We start from the raw sequence: 23,929 nt of genomic DNA on the forward strand, positions 1-23,929 counted from the left end.
TGGGAAGTCTCAATGTGTGCCTCATTTACCAGAGCCCTAAGGTGAATTTTCACAATAATAGTTTTCATGTTTGATTATTTTTCTCAAAAATCTGAGACTGATTTCAAAACAGATACATTTAAGAAAGGAACTGTACAAAGACAGCAAGTGTCGTGGGTGTACAGTGAGTGTCATGAATGTACAATGTCTAAATTAAAACAATACAACAAAACAAAATATATGGTCAATGACGACAACACTGATGCCTTGCTGACAATAGGAAATGTTTTTTAAAGTTCCCATGGCTTCTAACAGCAGTTTGGTTCCTACAGGTTTTTGTAGCAGTAGGATTTTTTGTAAAATCCCATCGTGAATGCTTCAAAGGGCTGCTGTTAGCACGGAAGACAGCATACAGGAGTTGTTCCAGTTGAAAAGGTTAGGCTTTTACTTTAGTCCAACTCCAAAAATCAGTGAGGGAAACAATTAATCTAATATATAAATGTTTCTTAATGATTTTATTGATACAATAAACTTATCAGATGCTTTATTCTTGCATTTAGTACAAGGTCGAAAAAGAAAACTGATTAGATAGTCACCTTGCTAAAGATTACTGGGTAGACCTTTATCCATCTGCTACCTTGTTGTCCATTATCACTTTCTGTAGTCTGACATCTAGCAACAGACCATTCTTGAGACTGTTTGTTAATTAATTTTTTTTTTTGCCTTACCTTATGAGCCCACTTCCAACTACCACTCCTGCTGTATTAAGTAGCACCACCATGCTGTTGACTCCATTTGGGTTTTGAACCACACCAAGCAAAGCAAGTGTTAGTAGTTCACCAATTACATGAGGCACTAGGACAACAGCAAAGAAACATCCAAATCTGGAAACATCAGGGTGTAAACCTATAGTCCTGTGCAAATAAAAGCAAAACAGCATTTTAAAAAAGACTGTTCTGGTGCAGCTTTTAAATCCTGCCTACTTTACAGTGCATACAGTTCAGTGCATGCACGTTTTGTCCTTTAACCATGTATATAGCGGGGAGCTGTGATCATGTAATGGGCTGGCCAAATGACATCTGTAAATAATCAAACATGAAATTTTGCACCTGTCATATTTTATACTTGCAAAATCTGGTTTCAGAAAAGACAACTGGATTGGGGCCATTGAAAATTAGGCTTTTAACAATCTTCAAGAAGATCCATGTTAGTGTTCCCTTACACCAACCAATGCTCCCTCACCCCTGCCAACAAGCTGTTTCCGGCACTTTGCCAGTTCCATCGTGGCTTGACCTCTTAGTGAGAAGTGCCTTCCCCTGCTGTTCGCTGGTACGAAGGTGAAAATGAATCAGTATAAGACTATATTCTAGGAGAATGGAAGGGACTCAGCAAAAAATGAACTATCTGGCAGAACTATTCATTCCAAGAGCCCTGCTATCTCCCGATATACAGAATCTGCTTTCCTGGAACAGCAATCTTTAGTGGCTTGGCTGGAACCCTAGGGAACTTACAAGGCTATCTGTAAATAAGAGACATTGTCATAGGGGTGTTTCTACTCTGAGTACATAGCCAAAGAATTATATCTATCGTAACGCACAACACAAGGAAATTCTCATTGATTGACTAGTTAAAATAGGCAACAAAGTTAGTGGATATTCACAAAATAAGATTTAAGTGTTAGGGTTGAATTCTTTCATGCCAGGAGTCTGCCTTGGGCCATATTCTTTTTGGAAACTTTCAAGGGAAAGTTACATTTTGCACATAGGTGAGACCTCCGAGACCATAAGAGCTAAAAGCTCTGCAGATTCTACCTTCAGAGAACATGCATGAGCCTTGTACAGCTCCCTGTACTAGCCAGCATGCATGCTGCTAGCCCTGGAGAGAAACCGACTCTGCTCCTTTCTTTCACATCCCAGAATATACTCCAGCCCAGGAATGACCACCAGGATGAAGCCAATCTCCATATTAGTTTGCTCCTGCCTGAGGTACTTCCAATCATTGGATCTGAGAGTACTGCCTGTTTATCCTGTGCTCCCTATCCTTCCCTCTCCCCCCTAACATCCACGCAGTGTGAAGAGGAATCCATCAGATTCAAGTTCAAAGAGGTGAAGAGATGGACCTAGGCCACTGTGGAGTAGCAAGACATTAAACTAGGAAGAGGAACAAAGGCAGCGGAGACTGGAATTGGAGTAGGCTAGCAGAGGGCTAAAGACCGGAACTGGAAGCTAAGAATAGGTGACATGGAGCCAGGGTGGAGAGAGAGACTGGCAGGACAGAGATTGGACCTGAGAAACATGGGCAGTCAAAAGGCCACCATGGGCAAGGGAGACTGATTTGACAAAATGCCACCAAATTGAGAAAGAAGTGAAATTGGCTAAACAAAGAATGGGAAGGACACCCATATTGAATGAGGAAAATGGAACACAGTCAAACAAAGAAAACAGGAGCATAGGGCAAAAGGGAAACGTTGAAGGGTTAAAACGAAGCAAGGTTGAAAAAGAAAGGATAGCAGGGTAGGAACAAGAGGAAATAAAATGAAAGGAAAAGCGAATGGCTGGGTAAAGTGGTGGAACGGGAGCTGGGGCTGATTGGCATCCACAAGAGTGGAGGGAACCTCAGGAAGCCATTTAGTCCAAACTCCTGCTCAAAGCATGACCATCTCCAATTAGGTCATCCAAGGTAATGATTTGCCTAGCCAGGTCTTAAAAACCTCCAAGGATGTAGAGTCCACAACCTCTCTGGGTAACCTGTTCTAATGATTTTCTACACTCCTAGTGAGAAAATTCTTCCTAGTATCTAACCTAAACCTCCCTTGCTGCAACTTGAGACCATTGCTCCTTCTTCTGTTATCTGCCACCACTGAGAGTGGTCTTGCTCCATCCTCTTTCAAACCACCCTGCAGGTAGTTGAAGGCTGCTTTTAAATCCCCTCTCAGTCTTCTCTTCTCCAGACTAAATAAACGCAGTTCCCTCTCCTCAGAAGTCATGTATGCCAGCCCCCAAGCCCCTATATTTTTGTTGCCCTCTGCTGGATTCTCTCCAACTTGTCCAATCCCTTCTATAGTGAGGGGCCCAAAACTAGACACAGTGCTCCAGATGCGACTTCACCAGTGTCAAAAGAGAGGGGAACTAATCACTTCTCTTGATCTGCTCACAACACTTCTACTAATACAGCCCAGTATGCTGTTAGTCTTCTGGTCAACAAGGGCACACTGTTGGATCATAATCAGCTTATTGTCCACTATAACTCCCAGGTCCTTTTCTGCAGAGCTGCTGCTTAGCCACCCAGCCTGTACTGGTGCATGGGATTCTTCTGTCCTAAGTGCAGGACTTTGCACTTCTCCTTAATGCACCTCATAAGACTTCTTTTGGTCCAACCCCCCAATTTGTTGAGGTATCTCAACAAAGATACCAACAAAGGTTGGTATTCATCCAGCCTATAGTTCCTTAGCTTGCTTGCAAGAATGTTGTGGGAGACGGTATCAAAAGCCTTGCTAAAGTCAAGGTATATCACATCCACTGGTCTCTCCACATGCACAGAACCAGTCGTCTCATCATAGAAGGCAATCAGGTTGGTCAGGCATGACTTGCCTTTGGTGAATCCAAACCGACTGTTCTTAATCACCTTCCCCTCCAAGTGCTTAGAAATGGATTCCTTGAGGATCTGCCCCATGATTTTTCCCAGGACTAAGATAGGCTGATTGGTCTGCAGTTCCCTGGCTGCTCCTTCTCTTTCTTAAACATGGGCACCAGTGGTGACATGTAGGAGGTACATGGGGGTGCATGTGCACCCCCTGACCAGCACCCTCACCTCTTAGGCAATGGGCAGGGGGGGGCAGGTGGGAGCACCAGTGCCCACCCTGCAAGTGCTGGCCAGGGAGTGGAGTGCTGTTGTGCTCCCAGAAGCAGCTGCAGCCACTCCCGGAGATCGGCCCTGGGGGGGACTCCCCCAGTCACTGACTGGTCGCTGGGGGGGGCATGTGCCCCCCTGATTAAGGCAGCACCAGTCCTCCATGATGGGCACTATATTTGCCCTTTTCCAATCATCTGGGACCTCTTCCAATCCCCATGAGTTTTCAAAGTTGATGGCCAGTGGCTCTGCAGTCACATCGGCCAATTCTCACAGCACTCTCGGGTGCATCTTGTCCAACCCCATGGACTTGTACACATCCAGCTTTTCTAAATAATCCCTAACCTGCTCTTTTGCATTCATTAAGGGACCCACACTTTCCCTGATCCTCCTCTTGTTGCTGACATACTTGTAGAAACCCTTCTTGTTACCCTTCATGTCCTTTGCTAGCTGCAACTACAATTGCGCTTTGCCCTTCCTGCATTTCATCCCTGCATGCCCAAGCAATATTCTTATACTCCTTTTTAGTTATTTGTCTAAATTTCCACTTCTTGTAAACTTCTTGTTAACTTTCCACTTCTTGTAAACTCTATTTCTTCCACTCCTTTTTGTGTTTTAGATTACTAAAGGGTTCCGTGCTAAGCCAAGCTAGTCTTTTGCCACACTTGCTAGTCTTTCTGCACATCAGGATGGTTTGTTTCTGCACCCCCAGTAAGGTTTCTTTAAAGTACAGGCAGCTCTCCTGGACTCCTCTCCCGCTCAAACTGGCCCCCCATGGCATCTACCCATAAGTTCCCTGAGTGAGTCGAAGTCTGCTTTTCTGAAGTCCAAGGTCTGTACTCTGATGCTCTCCTTTCCTTTTCTCAGGATCCTGAACTCAATCGTCTTGCAGTTGCTGCTGCTCAAGTTGCCATCCACTACTACATTCCCCACCAAATTTTCCCTGTTTGTGAGCAGCAGGTCAAGAAGAACATGGTCCCTAGTTGGCTCCAGGACTTACACCAGGAAGTTGTCCCCAATGCTCTCCAAAAACTTCCTGGATTGCCTGTGCACTGCTATATTGCCCTCCCAGCAGATGTCAGGGTGACTGAAGTCCCCCATGAGAACCACGGCCTCTGATTGGGAAACTTCTGCTAGCTGTCTGAAGAAAGCCTCATCCATCACTTCCTCCTGTTTTTTGGTCTATAGCAGACATCCACCACAACATTACCTGTTATTGCTCTCCCCTCTAACCTTAACCCAAGACTTTCAATAGGCCTATCTCCAGTTTCATACTGGAGCTCTCAGCAATCATATGGCTCTTTTACATAAAGTGCAACTCCTCCTCTTCTTCCCTGCCTGGCCTTCCTGAACAGTTTGTACTCATTCATGACAATGCTCCAGTCATGTGAGCTATCCCACCGAGTCTCTGTTATTCCAATCGCATCATAGTTCTGTGACTGTGCAAGGGCTTCAAGTTCTTCTTGCTTGTTTCCCAGACTGTGCGCTCATATACAATCACCTGAGATAACTAGCCAATTGCTCTAATTTCTCGGGAAGAAGGAGAACACCTCCTCTGTTGCCCTCCCCTCCCACCCCCACTTGAGCTTCCTTCAGGTCATCCATTTCCCCACTTACCTCGGGGCTTTGGTCTCTATCCCCTGAGGAACCTAGTTTAAAGCCCTTGTTAGTTTAGTGAGCCTGTTTGCAAAGATGTTCTTTCCTCTCTTCATCAGATGGATCCCTTCTCTTCCTAGCAATCCTTCTCCTTGGAACAAAATCCTGCGGTCAAAGAAGCCAAAGCCCAGCTGGCAACACCATCTGCACAGCCATGCATTGAACTGCAGGATGCGTTCTCTGCTGCCTGGCCCCTTCCCCTTGACTGGAAGGCTCAAGGAGAACACCACCTGAGCCCCCATCCCCTTTACCCTTGCACCCAGAGTCCTGTAGTCGCTTTTGATCTGCTCATGTTCTCCTGTGGTGCCCACATGAACGAGCAGCATAGCATAGTAGTCAGAGGGCCAAGTGAGTCTCAGTAATTCTTCTGTGACATCTCAGATCTGGGCTCCAGGGAAGCAGCAGACTGCCCGAGACAACAGGTCATGCCTCCCTCCCCCTCAAAAGTCTCCACCCGTCACCACCTGTCGCTTTTTCTTGGTGGCAGTGGTCTCAGTTCTTCCAACCATGTGGAGGCCTGCCCTCTTCCACCAACAGAACGTGCAGCTCCTCCGCTGTTGCTAGGGCTCCATATCTCTTCTGTAGGCACACTGTTGCACGTGGAGATGAAGATTTCTGCTTGCTGCCAGAGGTCAAAAGCTTCCAGCTTCCACCTTCCTGGAAGTCCATTCTCTCTCCCTTCTCTGGTGCTGCCTTTGGTAGTCCTTCCTCCACAGTCCTAGAGGATTGCCAGCATTTGCAGGAAAGGCCACAGAATGCTCTAATCCAGGTCTCCGGCAATCAGATCATAGGGCCGTAAGGAGATTGATTTCAGAGGAGAGAAAGATCTTTTGTATTTTTCAGTGAAGGGGGCAATTTTAAAGCGGTACAGACATTCCCAGCTGATGTTCTTTTTTTCTAGCCTCTTAACAAGGAGATAAGAAGGGCCACCTCACCTGTAAACTCCTGCTTCTCTAAAAATCAAAACACAGCAAGCCTTGCCTAATGACGTGTGTAAGTCCTTCCAACCATAGGAGCACAAAGGTAATTAAAAAAAAAAGTATTTTATTTTCCCTGGTCCATTCTGTCTCTGCACTTGAGACCTTAGTCACTGAGATCTCTGAAAAGGACTACACCAATGCTCTCCCCATCAGAACATCACACCGCTGCTTCCTATAAAACAGGAGGACCTGGATAAAGGATGTGGCTGTGAGGGCTTGTCTGCCTGGGGAAACTCCCCTCACAAAATATTCAGAGATGCTCTCCACATGTACACACTTACTCCACACATCTACCTTTGGACAAGTTAAGCTTAGTCTGTTCACAAAATTATTCCAAAGTGCATGGCTGTCCAACTGGAAGCCCACAAGGGGCCATGATGCAGCCTGAGGGTCATTGCAACTCTCACTGCCACATAGTGGGGCAGAGCCTGCAGGGAGATGCATGTTGCCAGTGTTGCCTGATGTTGCCAGTGTGCCCACATGGGACACTTGGGTAGCCCATGTGCCAGAGAGGAAATCCAAAGGAAATGTGTGTTGCTGTTGGCGATGGCTGGGTAGTGGGGGGAATATGGCCTGTATGGTGTATGCCATGTGTGACACTCCTCTCTCCACCAAAACCCCACTACAGTTGGAGAGCCCTGCCTAAGTAGATTAAGCTATATGTCAACAATACATTTAGTGTAGAATAAGTGAGCCTACAGAGAGAATTATTGCAGAATAGCAGCTACTGTGCTTTCAATTTACATTGTAGCTTGTATTACAACACCCTTCTCTTGTAGACAAACCCTAAAACTGACCACAATGCATGCATCCAGGACACAAGAAAGATGAAAGGGTTTCTGGCACCTGAAGTCAGAGGTAATAATGCCTTCATTGATGTGCATTTTACTGCAGATTATAAAGTAATTGTCCCTTTACTATCAAATATCACAGGAAAGGTTATAATAATCTTCAGTGTACTACCCCCACCCTGCAATAACTCGGAGGTATACAGAATGATAAGGCTGAAGAAATGTGAATGGTAATTTGTGCTATGTATGCGTCACAGCTCCTAATTGCTTCACACCTGATATAAACATGGTTGCGTAGAACTCTATACCCAAATCCATTCAAGGTAACAAAAGTTAAACTTAACCTGTTTCAGAAAAGTGGTTTTAAAAGTCAGCAGAAGTTAAAGGCAGATATTAGTCTATAAAAGGCCTATTGATACCACCTATGGACTGTGCTAGGATCATGTCTGGAAAACAAGAAGATGGGACCTGAAAATCAGTGGACCCAAACGTTGTTTGCCAAAAACTAGGTCTGCTCCTATCTAATGAAAAGATGCGTTTCCACCCATCATCCCTTCCTGGGATCTTTAAATTCACAACGGTAGACAAATGGGTAGATTAAAAAAAAAGTTTTCCCACTAGTTGCCATCCCCTCTTCTCTTGGGACCCAAAGATTTACCCTGAAATCATTGTGCTTTTGTCATCTTAATCCTAAGGGAAGACTTGACCAGGCCAAACCCAGAGAACATCACTGCTTCCCCTGGTTTTCACTAAGTCACAAACACCACTGGGTGTGTAAAACTTGAGTTCTTACTGCCACCCAGATACACGTGTCTGTCTTTCCATCCTGACTATTTGTCTTTTTGCCTTTCTTTTTAAAGCCCTCTTAGCTGACCAAGACTGCATATTTTGAAACAGTGCACTGAATCCATTTCCACAAAAAGGAAGCTAAAACTGGTATCTTAAACACTTGAGGTTGCTATTACGTGAAGATCTTTCACTTACCGACAGCATTTATTACATCATAATTGACATAATATCTTTGTTTAGGAGCTATCAATGCTGTTTTCAAAAATTACTTATAAGCATTTAAGAACTTTCTTCTATGTTGCTTAAAAGTAAAAAGAACAGAATCACAAGAGGGACAAAGGGATCTAAAAGGAAAGGATTATTCCTGAGGGAAGACAGTAAATACAAGACTTAAGAGGATGTAGCTGTCTTAATGCTTACCAGTATATAAAGGTGCTGAACATTGCCACACTGATGATACTGAAAGGCAAGACATGCAGTATGTATGCTAACAGCATCTGCCACTTCTGGTATAAGCCATCTTTGCTTTCTTGGTCACTGATAGCACGTAAAGGAGGAACTGGAACATGTACAAAAGGAATTAAAGTACCCTTGACTATGGAGGCCACAGAAGAATTGCTGCTAGCAAACTTGACAAGGCAACATTTTATCAGAATAGTTCAGAAATGCTTTCTTTTTTAGCCAGGCTGGTGGCCATCCATATGTGCAAGTGAGAGCCAGCGTCAGGAGCAAGCTGGGACAATTTGCATACTGTACGAGAGGTGGCTATATGTGTCAAGCACAAGGCAAACTTCACCTCCAGCAGGTAAGAATCTGAGGCTGTGCAGAACTGCCATGGCTAACCAATTCATACATGAGTTCAGATCCTGAGAGGATACGAACTATGAACGTTCCCTAGACAGACACAACAATTGCCAGCTGCCAAATCATTACATGGGTGGCTTATTTATGGCAGCTGTAAAAGAAACAGCTTCTAATAAGAACGTAATTGTTTTGAGGATCACATACGACAACATAAGGATCTAATATCATTCTTATCTAAGAGTTACTTAATTACTCTTTCGCCCTTTCCATATCTATGGGCATTATTTCAATTAACACTGTGTAACTTAACAGTGAGACTTTGCCCTGCCTTATACTCAGCCACACCAGAGTATGGTGGGCCATCAGGACTCTTCTACTCTTGCAGAGTTCATCTGTTCAGCCTTAGCATATGGACAGGGATAGACAAGGCTTAGATGGAGTCATGGTTTTATGCTCCTTGCCACTTTCACTAGGAGGATGTGAAATAGCAACATGATACACTAGGATAAATACATACAGGACATTTCTCCACCTACAGTACAACCAAGCAACTCTAAGATGCACTGTCTCTGTAATTAACATTTTTAAAAGAGGTCCATATAGCATATGCCATATAAGAGCATATAAGAGCACTTATAGCGTATGCATGGGTTGCTGCATATAATGTGGACAGATCACAAACTTACATAGGGCAACAGCATTGAGCATTCCTGTATAAGGTGGGGCACTCACAGACTGGTAAATGAGCCCCACCCGATCTTGCACTGCTCCTCTCAGAGGGTCATCCTTCAGTCGGAGAAGGAAAAATGCTATGAACAGGCCAAGCAACAGATTCTGGGAGAGACGCATGATGACGCCCATCTTATCTTTGGAGAAATTCCTTGTTGTTCTCCTGATACAGAAACAGAATCATTGCGTCTTTTAGCTAGCAGTGATTAAACCAGTGGATCTCAACCTTTTTAGATTCAAGGCAACCCTTGTTTAGCTCAAGGCAAGTCCTCAGAAAATGCCAGCTTTTACTTTTCACTCATTTTTTGACTACAGAAAAATAAGAGAGCAATTGTTTTGTTGCAAACAACTCAGAAAGACCACAACAAATCAAAATGGCTTCAACATTATAAACACCTATTTGAATCTCTGGGTTTATCTTGTGACTCGTGTTTGTACACCTAACAGTGTTAACATTGCATAGCACCCCATAGTGCCCTTGAAAGGATCTCAAGAGTGCTACAGCATAAAACCCAAGATGCCACAGCATGTTGCCATATAAAAGCTAAACACAAGGAAAATGAGTTGCAGTGGGAAAGAAATAATGTCTATCCAAGGAAAATGATTTTGTCTAAATGTTATAGAATTAGAGTTTCAATATTAGTTTTTGTAACTGCTTTTTTACCGTAAGAGGATCCAGAGTTTGGAGAATCCATTGGGTGAATCTTTGCTTTTGAAAGGTATAGAAGTCATATCTTTTGTGTGTTTCATTCTTTCAATGGCCTCTAAAGTCTTGGAAAAGATCTCTGAATTTTTATAGGCAGATGCAATGATCTGAACTCTACTGTAGGTCTCCAGCTCACGTTCTCTGCTTCGAGTATCTACAGATGTCAGATCCACTGGAAATTCACAAAACAGCATTAAACTATATACATAACCGAAGACTCCGTAATTTATTTTTCCTATATTCTCATTTCCTATCCTTCCAAATTATTCACCTCATATAACAAATAAAATCTGTGGGAGGCAAAAAAAGCCATTAGAAACAAGCATAAATATGATAACAATGAATATAGCTTATAATCAGTTGTTCAGAGAGACCAAACATGAATGTAGTAAACCTAATTTCAGCAAACATCTGGGTATGTATATATAATGCTTCCTAAAATTAATCACTGCATAAATGTAAAATCCATGATGGGTCCTAAAGCTATTTGGTCTACATACAGTACTAAATTTCTCAACTTAAAAACTGCATTACTAGTACCAGAGCTGCTACTGATAAAAGTTCCAGCTGACTTACTGCTGATGGAAGTCACTACCTCTCTGATATTGTCCTTGGAACAGAAGGGGCTTCATCAGACAGGGCTGTGCAAGAAGATCTACTCCTTCCCTAGTCTCTTGGCCACATTCTTCTCTCTCGCTACCTAGCAAGGGACATTAACCTCTTTGCTAATCAAGATATAGAGGCAGTCCATCACTCCTGCTTAGAATAACTCCCTTCAGAGCCCTAACTCATTCACTAGATGGACAGTAATGAACCAACTAACCAAGCTGGCTTCTAACAAGTCTATACACATCTGGGTGCTGGGCCTCTTCAATTTAGGAGCAAGGTTGTCAGCCTGGCTGCTTTCAGAGACAACAAAACCCTTATTCCTTCACTTCACTTCAACCATGCAGAGCAAATCATCAATGATTATTTGCTAAGCATCATTTTTGATGCAGAAAAAGTATTTGCTTTTTCAAGAAGCTTCCTTTCAGAAACCAGGGAGGACTTAAAAGCTAATTCACAAAAATATCTGCATGATACAGATCTATAAGGAGGCTACTAGGAGTGGCTGCAAGATCAGAGACCATGTTTAGCAGAACAATGTTATAATAATCTTTTAGTTGGCAGCTAGACCACCTCAAAACTACTTTCATGAGAGGACGGCCACCTAGAGTTGGATGCACACAGCTGCACGCTTTAAGACAACAAAATGGTTTCTTTCTACTTGACAGAATCTGTGGTTCTCCCATGACTCGTCACCTTTTTTTTGCACTGTCTTTAAATTGAGATTCTGAATTATCAAGATTAATTGAGGTATGGCTGAGGCTGCTCTAATCATTATGTCTTTAACTAGAGGAGAGAGAACAGGCAGGGTTCAGGCACAGCTCAGCAACAAGATCCAACACACATGCATGGACAGAACATCTTGAAGAACCCCAGTAACTGAGAGGACAATTGACACCTAAAAACAAAAATCAAGAGATCTCTTCAGTTTAAGCCTGGGAGTGCATCCTTCTATAAAGTAGTTTAAAGTGGCTAAACATTTTCAATTTCCTGTAAAGGCAACAGGAGGAATGGCTGTTAGGAATCCAAAGGGGTCCTGAGCCTGGAACTTCAGTTGCACCCTTAGTTGACTCTATTTCATCTGCTATGGCTGCAGTGCTATTGCATATTTCTACTCTTTACTGAGCCAAAGTGAAATGTTAGATCAACAACCTGCATGCCTGGACTCTACTTTGCCTATCACCATGGCATCTAAATGCCATATATTCCAAAGGTTTAAATAAATATTATGCTAAACAGAAGTTGCATGCTTTCAGGACCAACCTAACCTTTTTTGCTGCCGATCTCACATTTACTATTCCTCTTAGAACTAAGAGCAGCCATTCTGTTGAATAAGGGTAACTTTCCACTTACAGGAAATAGAATAAATAAGCGTAGTATAATTAGTTTTCAGGAAAAATTAGAATAAATGAGTTCTCCATTGGCAAAACCTTCAACTTCTTTGCCTGAAAGAACTTATCAGTGTGTCTGATAATATGACTGAGTTCAACTTACCATAAAAGTCAAAAGGATTTGAGTGCTCAGGACAGTCATAGCCACAATCACTAAAAAATGTGATCATTTCTGTAGGTTTCCCACAGAAAACCAGTTCTCCAAAGCTCATGATAGCAATCTTGTCAAATAACTGGTTGGACAAATAACAGATTAATGATGACTATACAGTATTAACAAGAACATCACTAACAAGCTAATAAAGGAAGATTAACTTTGGCCTGCCATTAAATTTCCACAATACATAATTTCTATGCTTACAAAGGAGGTATTTTTCCCGTGATGACCCCACAAGCTGTTTTGTTACATTCTTAATCGATTACAATGGATTCTTCTCAAAGTATATTGGGTCCTACAGCATGCAAGAAAGAAAGGTATAGTCTGAGAACAGGGATATGAACCCTTAATTTTTGGTTTCTGACCTTAATTTCGATGAAGATTTGATTTATCTTGGTTAATTAACTGACCTTCTTTGTGTCTCAGTTACCCCAGTTTCTGATACAAGCGCAAAAGTACTAATCTGCTTCATAAGGTGGTTAGGATGATTAGTTAGTATTTGTGAAGTGCTCTAAATTAAAAGATTTGAACTATTGCTATTTATATCACAGGGGTTTTTGAACCCGAAAGCTTGCCTAATAACTATTTTCCAACTATTTGGGTTGGTCTAATAAAAGATATCAGATTCACACAAGGAACCTTGTCTGCTATTTATATCTGCACTCTAACAATGCTCACAAAATAAATGATAGACACTATCTATACATAGAGGAAGATAAAGTCCTTGTCTCAAAGAGCTTTCAATTTAAGAAGTCACAATTTGCTTAGGGTAGGGGGAAGGATAACATCAATGTACGTGCAATTTTGATATACACTGGCCAATATTTTTTAAACTATCTAGTAAATTTAGGTGTTCAGTCTGAGATTATCTAAAACAGCTGGGGTGAGAGTCTATGCTGTAGTACTCAAATATGTAGCACAGAACCCACAAATCTGGAGTGGGGGCAGACCAGTAGATGGTAAACTGGCTTTAAGCCATTTTGCACCCTCCCAAACTGGCTGCTCCAGGGGCTGTAGAGGTCACCAAAATAATTTAGGTAGTTCTGGGGTTTTCTAAGTTTCAGCAACCTCCCAGAGTTGACCCTAAGGGCAAAAGTTGTGCCTGGAAACTCTAAATTACTGTTACCAGCAGGTCCCTTGCACTCAGGTTTGACTTTGTATCACAGAACTTTCATCAAAGAAAGCCTTCCACAGCTGTATCCAAACTCCAAGTGTTTTTTCTGCTTCTCATCCTTTTACCCAGTGGACCTGAATAGTGTGAGCATATCATACTTGATATTTATGTTTGGTGCTTAGTACTACATAAAAGGCAGGACCAATTAGGGTATTATGTTGGATATACAAAATTACTGGTCACTTTTGAAAATGATAGCCATTATGTGCATTGTCATTTAAAAAACTTAAACAAGCCCACAAACTATACCTCACTTCCCTTTAACCTATCCCATATTAGCTGGACTTCATAGCCATCATAGGAAAAGTAAGTAAATGAATACATTAGTCTTGGAAAGGTATGTGGAGGAGAGTATAGCATACATCAGTTTTGGAAGGCAGGGGAAGGTGGAAGAGGGAAGGCAGAAAATAAGTTAGGGAAGATAAAAGGCAGTGTACATGTGAAGTTAGTATCATTGATACGGTAGAGGAATGAGTACAATGAGGAACAAGGTCAAATATACAGGGAGTAGGAAAAACTGTAAAGATCCTGAATGTAAGGACAAGAAGCCTGAATTTAATGTAACTGAAAATAGGGAGCCAGTATTAGAATTTGAAGATGGAAGGGGAACATCTACACAAGATGCTGACTGCGCAGTAGCCAAATAATACTGAGCAGTAGCATGTCATAGCACGGACAGTGCTAATATGCTACTGTACAGTAGCATCACTTAAAAGATGTTAGCTGATGCTACTGCGCTGTAATTCCGGTTACTGTGCATTCATTTACTACCTCCTAATACAAGTACTAAATAAATGCACAGTACCGACTGCGCAGTAGCATCTCATTTAGATGCACCCAGGCTTTACTGATCTCTCTTGTACTTCTGGCTTCAGTAAAAACTGTGTACTATGAAACTCAGTAAAATGCCATCATCACTTGACATTCCTTACCCGAAAGAGTTCTGACCGTGGTTGATGAATTGTAATAATCACTATCCTGTCTTTGTGTGCAAGTTCTGAAAGCAACAAGACAATCTGATTTGCAGTCATGCAGTCCAGCCCTGTAGTTGGTTCATCAAGTAACATGACCTCTGTGAATATAATAGAGAGAATTTCTGAAAACTCATTTAAAAGAGAGCAAATTTTGTAGTGTTTGTCCTTTAGGTCATGCAGTGAACAGTGTTGGATTAGCTCTCAAGTGTGACAGCCAAAACCAGCAGATATGAAACAGTACCACATTAATTTCATTTATTTCAATGGACAGATTTCCACCCTGAGCAATACTGAGGTGAAAAATGTCAGCAGGTTCAGCTCTGCTCTTTGATTCTCAGAATAGGAAAGTGATTTTATTTTCAAATTTACCTGGCTTCCTAGAAGCTATCAAAAAGATTCACTTTAGATGTCTTTTTTCAGAATTAATTTATGCTATAATGGTTACAAGGACATTGGAACTCACCATGATATTAAGTATATATTCTGCACAAACATACTATATACAACAGTGCTTTATATAATGAACTATTTAAATTAGGGTTGCCCATCTGATGGCCCAGGGGCTGCATGCAGACCATAAGGGATTAATCTGAGTCTTGGGCTCCTACCAGGTTGCCACTCCCCCTATTACTCCAGCTGATGCTGCAGCCAGGGTCCCTGGACTTCCCCTCCTTCCCCTGGCTTCTGCTTCCTGAACCTACCCCAGGGGCAGGTGCAGTGCAGTACAACATGTGGTCCTGGGGAAGCCCAGGCATTGTGCAGCAAGGGAGACGATGGCTGTTGAGCTGAAGGGGGTGCTATTTGCGCCACCCAGTATAGCAATGAGGGGCCCACCCATGAGTATAGTAGTGGGAAAGGGGAGCTGCCCATGTTGTGGCAGCCCCACTGGCCCATGCAGGGTTCAGCCCCCTGAACAACCCTGATTTCAATCTATTTGGTAGTACAGTACACACAATGCTACAGGTGATTGAGTTTTATTAGGTATTGTTTTTTCCCCACTAGTAAAAATTATTTTAATTCTACACAGCAAGTTCTTGGATGAACCTACCTGGAGATGGTAGTCTTTTATTTTACGACAAATGAGGTACAGCATGGAAAGTTACTCACCCTTGTGTATAATCGTAGCTTCAAGGGACTTTCTTTGTGGTTACAGTGAAGATATTATTGTGAAGTAAGCTAGAATGCAGTTACAGTGCACTAACAATTCTGCACCAACTTCCTACATGAGAATCCTTAGTGCTAAGCAATCTAAAGATGGAGTAAGCTACCTCAGTTTAATGATATGTGAAGAGTGCTTGCATGCATAATTAGCCTGAAATAGCTAATGTTCTGTAGAAGCACACCCTAGCTTACTTCGCAGTATTTTCCCTAGGTAGGCAATGGCAAGAGGAAAATAAGGGCTATATGTCCAATTGTTCCCTGGCTTCACAGGAAGACTATTTATTCACAAGGGTAATGTTTACTGGTGTGACTGTTTAGGTAATGTAGAAGCCTTTGCCTACTAAGAACAGAACAGAACTGAGAAGAGTTCACTTCACATATGCCACTGAACAGCCATCAAATGGTGTCCTTTTTAAGAAACTATCTTAGCAGTGACAACTCAAGAGATAAAAAGTTCTATTATCCCCTTTAGAAATGCATCAGTCATCCAGTCCCCACAATGTTATGTGTACCTATGACTTCCGTCATTGCACCAGAATGCATGTGTTATATAGTATATCAATCAACTTTTGATCCTTTATCAGGAGAAATACCAATCCTATTTCTTGACTGGCTGAATTAACATCACTAAATCTACAAATGCTGATTCTTTGAATTAAGTTAACTTAGATATTTAAAAGGGACATTGTAATACCTAACAAAAATCTTAAGTTTCTTTACAAAACTTTCTAAGAAAGTAATGGACACAAGATACCAGTTCTTGAATATCTGCATGTGTTATAAGTAGGGTACACATGACTTCCTGGGCCACTTAATTTATGACATTAGTTATTTTACTTTGCTTGTGATAGTTCTTATGTTCCTGGGGAGTTATTCCAGTTAGATGTGGATTTAAGTATTGTCGAGACAAGTACAGCTTGTGTATATGCTGCTTTTTGGCTCTATAGTGAATCTAAATAAATATCTAGGACTCAGTAAAAACAACATACAATAATTCTTAGCACTTTTTTTTCAAAGCGCTGAACAAACAACAACTTAATCCCCATAGCAGCCCTCTAAGATGAGCAAGTTTTATTACTCCTATGGTTAATAAAGGGGAAACAAACACACAAAGTTGAGCATGTGCTTAAATTGCTAGCATCTAAGCCTTTTCTTACAGTTTCCTATTGGGGCCTAAGGCTGCCTATAGATGTGCTCATTTGTGTTCTAATTGGACTGCATATGAGTTGTCTCATCGTCATGTGTATTAATTCCCCCCCCCTTTTAAAATGGTTGCAGGGGCATTTTTACTAAAGCTCATCAAATGAGCTTTAGTTAAAACACCCCTGTGGCCATTTTAAAATGTGTATATGTGTTGGGGGAGGGGAGAAGGGAAGCTTAATACAAGTGACAGTGAGCCATTTTAATTAGAACAGCTGTTGAGGAACTGCTCTAATTAAAATGGCCTCTCCCCACCCCTGAGCACATGTATAGGCACCCTTAGTGATTTTCCCAGGGTTGCCTAATATGTAAGGGGTGGAAGTGGGAATTCTACTCAGCTAATGGCTTAGTGATAGTTCTAACTGACCGTGCAACAAGGCTGCAAACTGAAGGCAATGGGAGTTTGGAGCTCTGAACTGTAGCAGAAAAAAGTGCTCCTGTATTTTAAACGTCTGTAAAACAGTGGGTGCTGTTAGTGTGCATGAAGTGACCGTGTAATAAAAAGGGCAATGTTTTAGTTCTAGTCTGAGAAACTACTCACTGGGATCTTGTAAAAGCTGGGCTGCAATTGAAACACGACGCCTCTCACCACCACAAATTCCCCTAAAGACACGGCTTCCAATTATACTATGAGCAACATGGCTGATACTTAGCTCGGCCATAGCAGCATCTACCTGCAAAACAAGTACAGGTTAGAAAGAACATGAGTAACATTCACTGCCCACTGTGCGGGCACACTTGCACACTATGTTAAAAACGGTGAGGAAATCTCTACCATTCTAAAGGGCACCCCTATAATACCTATACTCATTTTCAATTAAAGATATTCACAGTAATGTGGCCTCACTTTTATTCCATATCACAATACATCATTTGTATTTTTAGTGACTTTAAGGGATGACAGGTGCAGACTGCCTGGGAGAGGCTGAAATGGCAGGGGTAAGCATGTTGATCTGCCTTCCAAAAAGGTTAAAAAACAGGTAAGAAACAGAAGTTCTAGGGAAGAAGACTTTAAGGTAGGTGGTGGCAGAAAGTTAGAAAGGGCACCTATACATGCACTCCAGGGTGGGGGGTAGGAGGCATTTTAATTAGAGCAGCTCTTGGGAGAATCTTGTATATTCATCATCCTGCATTTTAACATGGCGGCAGGGCTGCTTTAACTAAAGCTTGTTGAACGCTCCAATCAGAATGCTCCAATCAGAACGCTCCAGCTGACTTGATTAATTGAGTCTACTCTGATGCCTTCTAATCAGAGCATGTCGGAGCACATGTAGAAGTGCTCCAGGAACTGTCAATAAGGAAGATGTTTCTACCTGTCCACTAACACTGAAGACTCTTATTACAGGAGGCTTCAAGTATGCTGGAGTAATGTCTTTTCATTTGATTTTGGTGAAGCTAGACTCTATGGGCATTTATACACATGTTCCGGAAGTGGGTGCAAAGGGGACTTTTAATTAGAGTGGCTCCAAGAGCCTCTCTAATAAAATTGCCCAGAGTGTCACATGTATCAGCATCCCTACACTGAAAAATGGAGGTGGGGGCACTTTAACTAAAGCTCATTAAAGTGCCCCTACTGCCATTTTTCAGCAAAGGGATGCTGATACATGTGACGCTGGAGTCTGCTGGAGTGGATTAACTGAGTATACTCCGACGTGCTATAATTACAGCACGTTAGAGCAGCCTCACTGCACGTGTATAGACACCCTACAGGCCCAACTTTCATCCACATGGCCAGAACAGTGGGAAATGTAACGGGGCCTCAAAACAAGCAAGAGGCTTTGATATAAAGAAAACCATACTGGAGAACTTTGAAGAACCAGGATGTTATGTTTCATTAACAAAGGACCAGCTTCTGCAGCCTCCTCAAGCAAACTTAATATTTTCAGTAAGAAGTACAGACTTTACTCTAAATAGATGATGGCTCCCAGAAAAAGGGGCTCCCTCCTTCCTAAGGGGCAAACTTTTTTGTATAGTCACCACCATGGTAGCTGCCCTCTCACACACAGTTTCATGAACTTCCACATGCCACACCACACCTGAGCAGCAGCCACTTAACTGCTGGTGTAAGCTGCTTCAACCAGAAAAACTGGCTGAATCCAAATCTTGCTACTTTTAGGGCATACAGCAAAATTCATCTTTCTGCAGGCAGCTGTAGCTTTAGGAAGTAAATATGCAAAGGTTATGTCATGAAGTTAACCTAGCCAGACTTTCCCACTGGGTCTTCCAGTGCAGTCTCTATTCATGTTATTGGTCTACTTAGGCTACATTCTGCACCTGGTACAGGATTAAGTCCTCTGTCACTCAGGACTATGCAAAAAAAAAAAAAATAGCAGCTGAAATTCCTTACAGTAAGTAGGTTCATTTGGGACCAGACCTCTGACTTTTATATCCCATCCAATCCATTTTCCTGTGTGACAGGTAGCAATTGTTACTGCTCCAGAAATGCACATCTCATTCCAGGTTGTTCCCTTTTTCCCTAGATGGCAGCACAGTCTAGGGGACAGGAGAATCAGGGAACTGGAATTATTTGGTTAAAGAAATTCTGTGGGAGCTTTAGCAACTCCACTCACCAACAGATACCTATCCCTTCATTTCTAAAATGGAAATAATGTTACTTCCTTTCCTTTGTAAAGTGCCGCAAGATCAACAAATGAAAGTGTTACTGATGGGCAGAGCATGGAAGGGCATAAAATGAACTGCTAAAGGGTAAGCATCTAAATATCCAAATTTCATAATTTGCTGGACTCATCTGGAAAGCCTGGAGAGGAAAAACAAACATACAAACCTTCTTTTTGATAAAGTCACTGGAGTGCTTCTGAAGTGCAAGTAAAGCTGTGTAAGTCAAAGATTCTTGTACAGTGAGATAGCTTAACAAGGCATCATTCTGAAAAAGTAAAAGAGTAGCCAAATATTACTATCATAATAACTATGGGTTTGACTGAGTCCTCATGTCTATCTTACACCAGCATAATTCCATTGACTTATACAGAGCAACTCCCTGTACATCAGAATTAACACCGTTGTAATTGGGCCATTTGTCTACACTGCTTTTATTACAAGTTTACGATAACAAAAAACACAGCATGCATACAAAATGATTTTCAAAACCACCTGTGGCACGTAAGAGAAGCAGTCCTTAAATTGATCCTTCTTCAGCTCACTCCCATTCACATACACTTCACCAAAGAAGCTTCCTTTATGCCTCAGTCTTCCTGATATTGCATCCAGCAGGGTTGTTTTCCCAGATCCTTTTAGACAATTTAAAACAATCATTTACATTATTATTATGTCTCACAAAAGTATCTAATGGCCTTGGTCAGGGGCACTGGCTCTGTTGTGCCGCACACAGTCACTAAAAAAGGTGTGAACTTGGGTTCCAAAAAGGCAGCCTAGAGGAGTTGAAGGGATTGATACAGGCTGTGTAGAATAGTATTTATTCCTCATTATTTGTTAAGTGTTCTTATTATCCTTAACCTGCACATACTAGAGGAAGACAGGTTCTGACCTATGAACTATAAACATCTAAATACAAAGACAAAGGTGTTGGTACAAGGATGAGTGACTAGAACTAGCTCTGACCAGAGCAGGAAGCAAATTTCATACAGGACATTTTTATAGGCAGACTGTAGGTTTCATGGAAGAAATACTTTTTGAGGAAAAATTTTAAAAAAGAAAGATCACTTTTGATACTAGGGACAGGAATAAGAATAAGAGAGAGCATGGGAAAAGTTATAAAGAGTAAGAGATGGACAAGGTTTTCAAAGCAGCAATGCATCAGACAGGTCAAGAAGCACAGCGAGGGAAAGGAGAAATAGTAAAAGAAGGCAGCATCGACATAGACAGGAACAGAGCTGAACAGAGGACAAAGAAGTTGAATTGCTTTTGGAATGCAGGAGGAAGACCAGAGAAACAGAGAGGTCATAATTCAAGGGCAGCAGAAGATCTGTGCAACACTTATGAGCCCAAAATAAGGCAAGCAGACTTTACATGTTTCATAAGCTCGAGGCTGGCCCTCTGCAGAGGGGTGAATTTCACCCAAGATAAGTAAATGGACAGTATGTTAGCCACAGAAATCACAGTGACAAATTTAAAAGGCTGAAAAACTTGGGTGAATTTGACACTGAAACTATAAGTTACCAAGGACTAGAGGAAACTGAAAACCAGATGCTATTTTTTGAACGGTGTCAGTGAAAATGGCCATGAATGCTATTAAATACAACTATGTATTTATTTATTTATTTGCTGTCAGGGGTAGGCAACCTTTTCCAGCTGCAGGCCCCCAGCTGTTTGGGGAAACACCTGCAGCCAGCGCTTCTCCCCACAGAAGCATGGGGAGAGTGCCTGTAGCTTGTGCCCCCTGTCCACCGAATGCCACAGAAGCTGCGCGGATCCATGAGCCATAGGTTGCCAATCCCTGCTCTAGAACATCTTTGATAAGAGTCCACAACATTTCCATGATACAAATACAAATCTTTAGGGCAGTCTTGGGCCTGCTAAAGTCACTGGCGCAGCACAGAGGGACCTTGAAACTTTCCAGCCTGAGAATCCAGAGCTGGTAGAAAGCCAGAATCGGGAGTACTATACCAGCACTCCCTCAAACCCTTCACTGACGGTGGCAGGAGGAGACAGTGTCAAGGGTAGCGCACTGCTGGAAATGTGCTCCAGCAGTCCTTACAAACTCAGAGGACCATTCATAAGACACTGCACACTGGGAGCCTGGTTTCAGCTGATTTCAGTTACAGAGCAAATTGTTAGTCTACATCAGTGGTGCTCAACCTTTTTGTCCAGTGGGCCAGATGGGCAGTGCCTGGTCTCTCTGCAAGCCAAATCCAGCTGGCAGTCCCAATGCGGGGCAGGGCGGATGCAGCATGGACACATCGTGCCATGCAGAGGGGAGCAAGGGGCAGCCTGGCCCCAATCCAACCATGTGGAGGATGGGGACGGGGTGTGGGCCAGCCCATACCAACTGTGCAGGAGGAGGAGGCATGGTCCAGCCCCAATCTAGCTTTTCAGGGAGAGAGGGCATGGCCTGGCTCTGACCCACCATGCACGGCTTGGGGTTTTGGCAGTGGGGAGGGGTGGCAGTATTAACTGTGGGCTGGATTCCAAGGCTTCACAGTCTGTATTTTGGCTCGCAGGCCAGAGGGTGAGCACCTCTGATTTACATCATTAACCCAGCATTAGAAGGACATTGAGCACCTCAAATTTACATCATTAACCCAGCATTAGAAGGACAATCATGTCCCCGGGGTGTTGTCAAAGAACTATCCACATTGAGAGCAATCTGTAACATTTACAGAGCTAGGTAGTGACAGGTTTTTCTTTTTAATTTTTTAAAGCAGTATTTTTCTGGACTCAGAGTTTATGAACTACTTACCAGAGTTTCCCAAAATCCCCATTATCTGGCCGCTCTCTATGTGAAATGAGACATTTTTGAGGATCTGTCGCGACCATTTCTTACGGTAGGACGGGATATCCCACCAAGGCCCAATACGCTCTCTTTAAAAGAAGAGGTTAAAAAGGATTAGGTGCGGCATTTGGGGAAACTGAAAATTACATCTAAAGAAGTGGTAGCATTGGGGTGACGTTGTGGCCGTGTGGGAAATAAACAAGCTTTTGAATCTCTTAGACTTGAGGAAGGGTACTTAGTATTGGAAAATGTGTTTATATCCCTTCCAACTATACAGTCAGTCCAATAAAAAACATCTCCCACGCAAATCCTTGCCTCTTGCATCTGAAGGATGGGGCTTTAAAAAAAAGGGGCTTTAAAAAAAATGGCCTGGTCCCTTTTTATGCTTCTTTATAAGGTGTAATGAAGCGCAATGAAGATCTGAAAGGTTTTTAATGTTAAAACATATTTTCTTTTCCACTCACTCTTTACCTTAGTCACTTAAGGAAGGTAAAGCTGGTCCAACCTAGTTTTACAAGAGAACCACTAAGGCATCAGCGATTCTTATTGTGAATTCTTGCCATCATAATTGAAAGGGGGATCTTTAAGGTTTTGTTTATTACATGTTAACAAACCATTTAAATTAAATAAAAGCTATTTAATTAAAAACAAACAAATATAAAGTGTTTAACAGTCTGACTAAAAACCTCTTCCCCTCCCAGTAGCTCATTTTCTCTTGAACCTATCACCAATTTGCTACCTCTGTAGTCATTGCTTGTCTTCCAGCCTAGATGAGACCTGAATTTCAAACACATGCAGAAAAACCCCCAAGGAAAATGAAAGAAATGACAACCCTTTCAAGTTTTCATTATCCACCACAAAGCAGAAGAAAATGTGCAATTTTTTTGGAATTCTCCTGTAAAAAATAAGCTGTTAATTCTTCAGAAATCAAAACCACTCTTTATCCTCAGAGAAATATATTCTAAGTATAAAACAAGTAGAGCTAATTCATCCTTGGCATCTTCGTTTGATTCAAACTGGCTTCAAATTGTTTCCATGTTACTACTATTTTATAAATTAAAGGAAGTCTTCCATTATTCCTGTGGCCCCAGGGATTAGTGCTGTTTCAAAGTCTCAGCTCACACAACGGGTCTTCAGTACCTTACCTGACAGTATAGGAGACCCCTTGGAGGCTGACACTATTGTTATATGATGTCACAGCAGATTTCCTTTCTTCTGCTTGAGAACTGCAGATGCCCCTGTCCATCTCAGTAGACTTTGAAATGTATGGTTCTCCTTATTCATAAGCAGCCTTCTTACTTGTAATCACCCTCACGAACTGCTGGAAAATCAGTTAATCTGGGTCAATACTGTTGAGTCAACCTAGGAATGTAAAAGGAACAACTTCTGTCTGTTACTGGTCCTAGAATTAATTTGGACCCTACCTTCTGCTCCCCATGGCTGTCACCTAGGATAGAAAAACTTTTTAGCGGTCAGTTTGCTCTTTCTTTCTCTTTCTGTAGAGCAGTAGACAGATGATTAGCTGTAACTATTATCTGATGAACCTTTAGCCTGAGTTTTATTGTCCCAGAAA

General features: G+C 42.1%; 1 protein-coding gene across 1 annotated transcript in view; it reads right to left on the reverse strand.

Annotated features, from left to right (window-relative positions):
• Positions 1-23,602, reverse strand: part of ABCG5 (ATP binding cassette subfamily G member 5) — a 30,504-nt gene extending 6,902 nt beyond the window's left edge. Inside the window, exons 1-11 of the mRNA XM_006022848.3 lie at positions 23,502-23,602; positions 22,324-22,445; positions 20,058-20,194; positions 19,732-19,830; positions 17,488-17,620; positions 14,544-14,683; positions 12,384-12,513; positions 10,242-10,455; positions 9,535-9,740; positions 8,465-8,603; positions 708-893 (exon numbers count right to left, since the gene is read on the reverse strand). Coding sequence (XP_006022910.1) covers positions 708-893; positions 8,465-8,603; positions 9,535-9,740; positions 10,242-10,455; positions 12,384-12,513; positions 14,544-14,683; positions 17,488-17,620; positions 19,732-19,830; positions 20,058-20,194; positions 22,324-22,445; positions 23,502-23,602 — 1,607 coding nt within the window. The remainder of the gene's footprint in view (positions 1-707; positions 894-8,464; positions 8,604-9,534; positions 9,741-10,241; positions 10,456-12,383; positions 12,514-14,543; positions 14,684-17,487; positions 17,621-19,731; positions 19,831-20,057; positions 20,195-22,323; positions 22,446-23,501) is intronic.
• Between the last annotated feature and the right edge of the window lie 327 nt (positions 23,603-23,929).

The sequence above is a fragment of the Alligator sinensis genome, unplaced genomic scaffold, assembly GCF_000455745.1.
Source record: "Alligator sinensis unplaced genomic scaffold, ASM45574v1 scaffold377_1, whole genome shotgun sequence".
Taxonomy (NCBI): domain Eukaryota; kingdom Metazoa; phylum Chordata; order Crocodylia; family Alligatoridae; genus Alligator; species Alligator sinensis.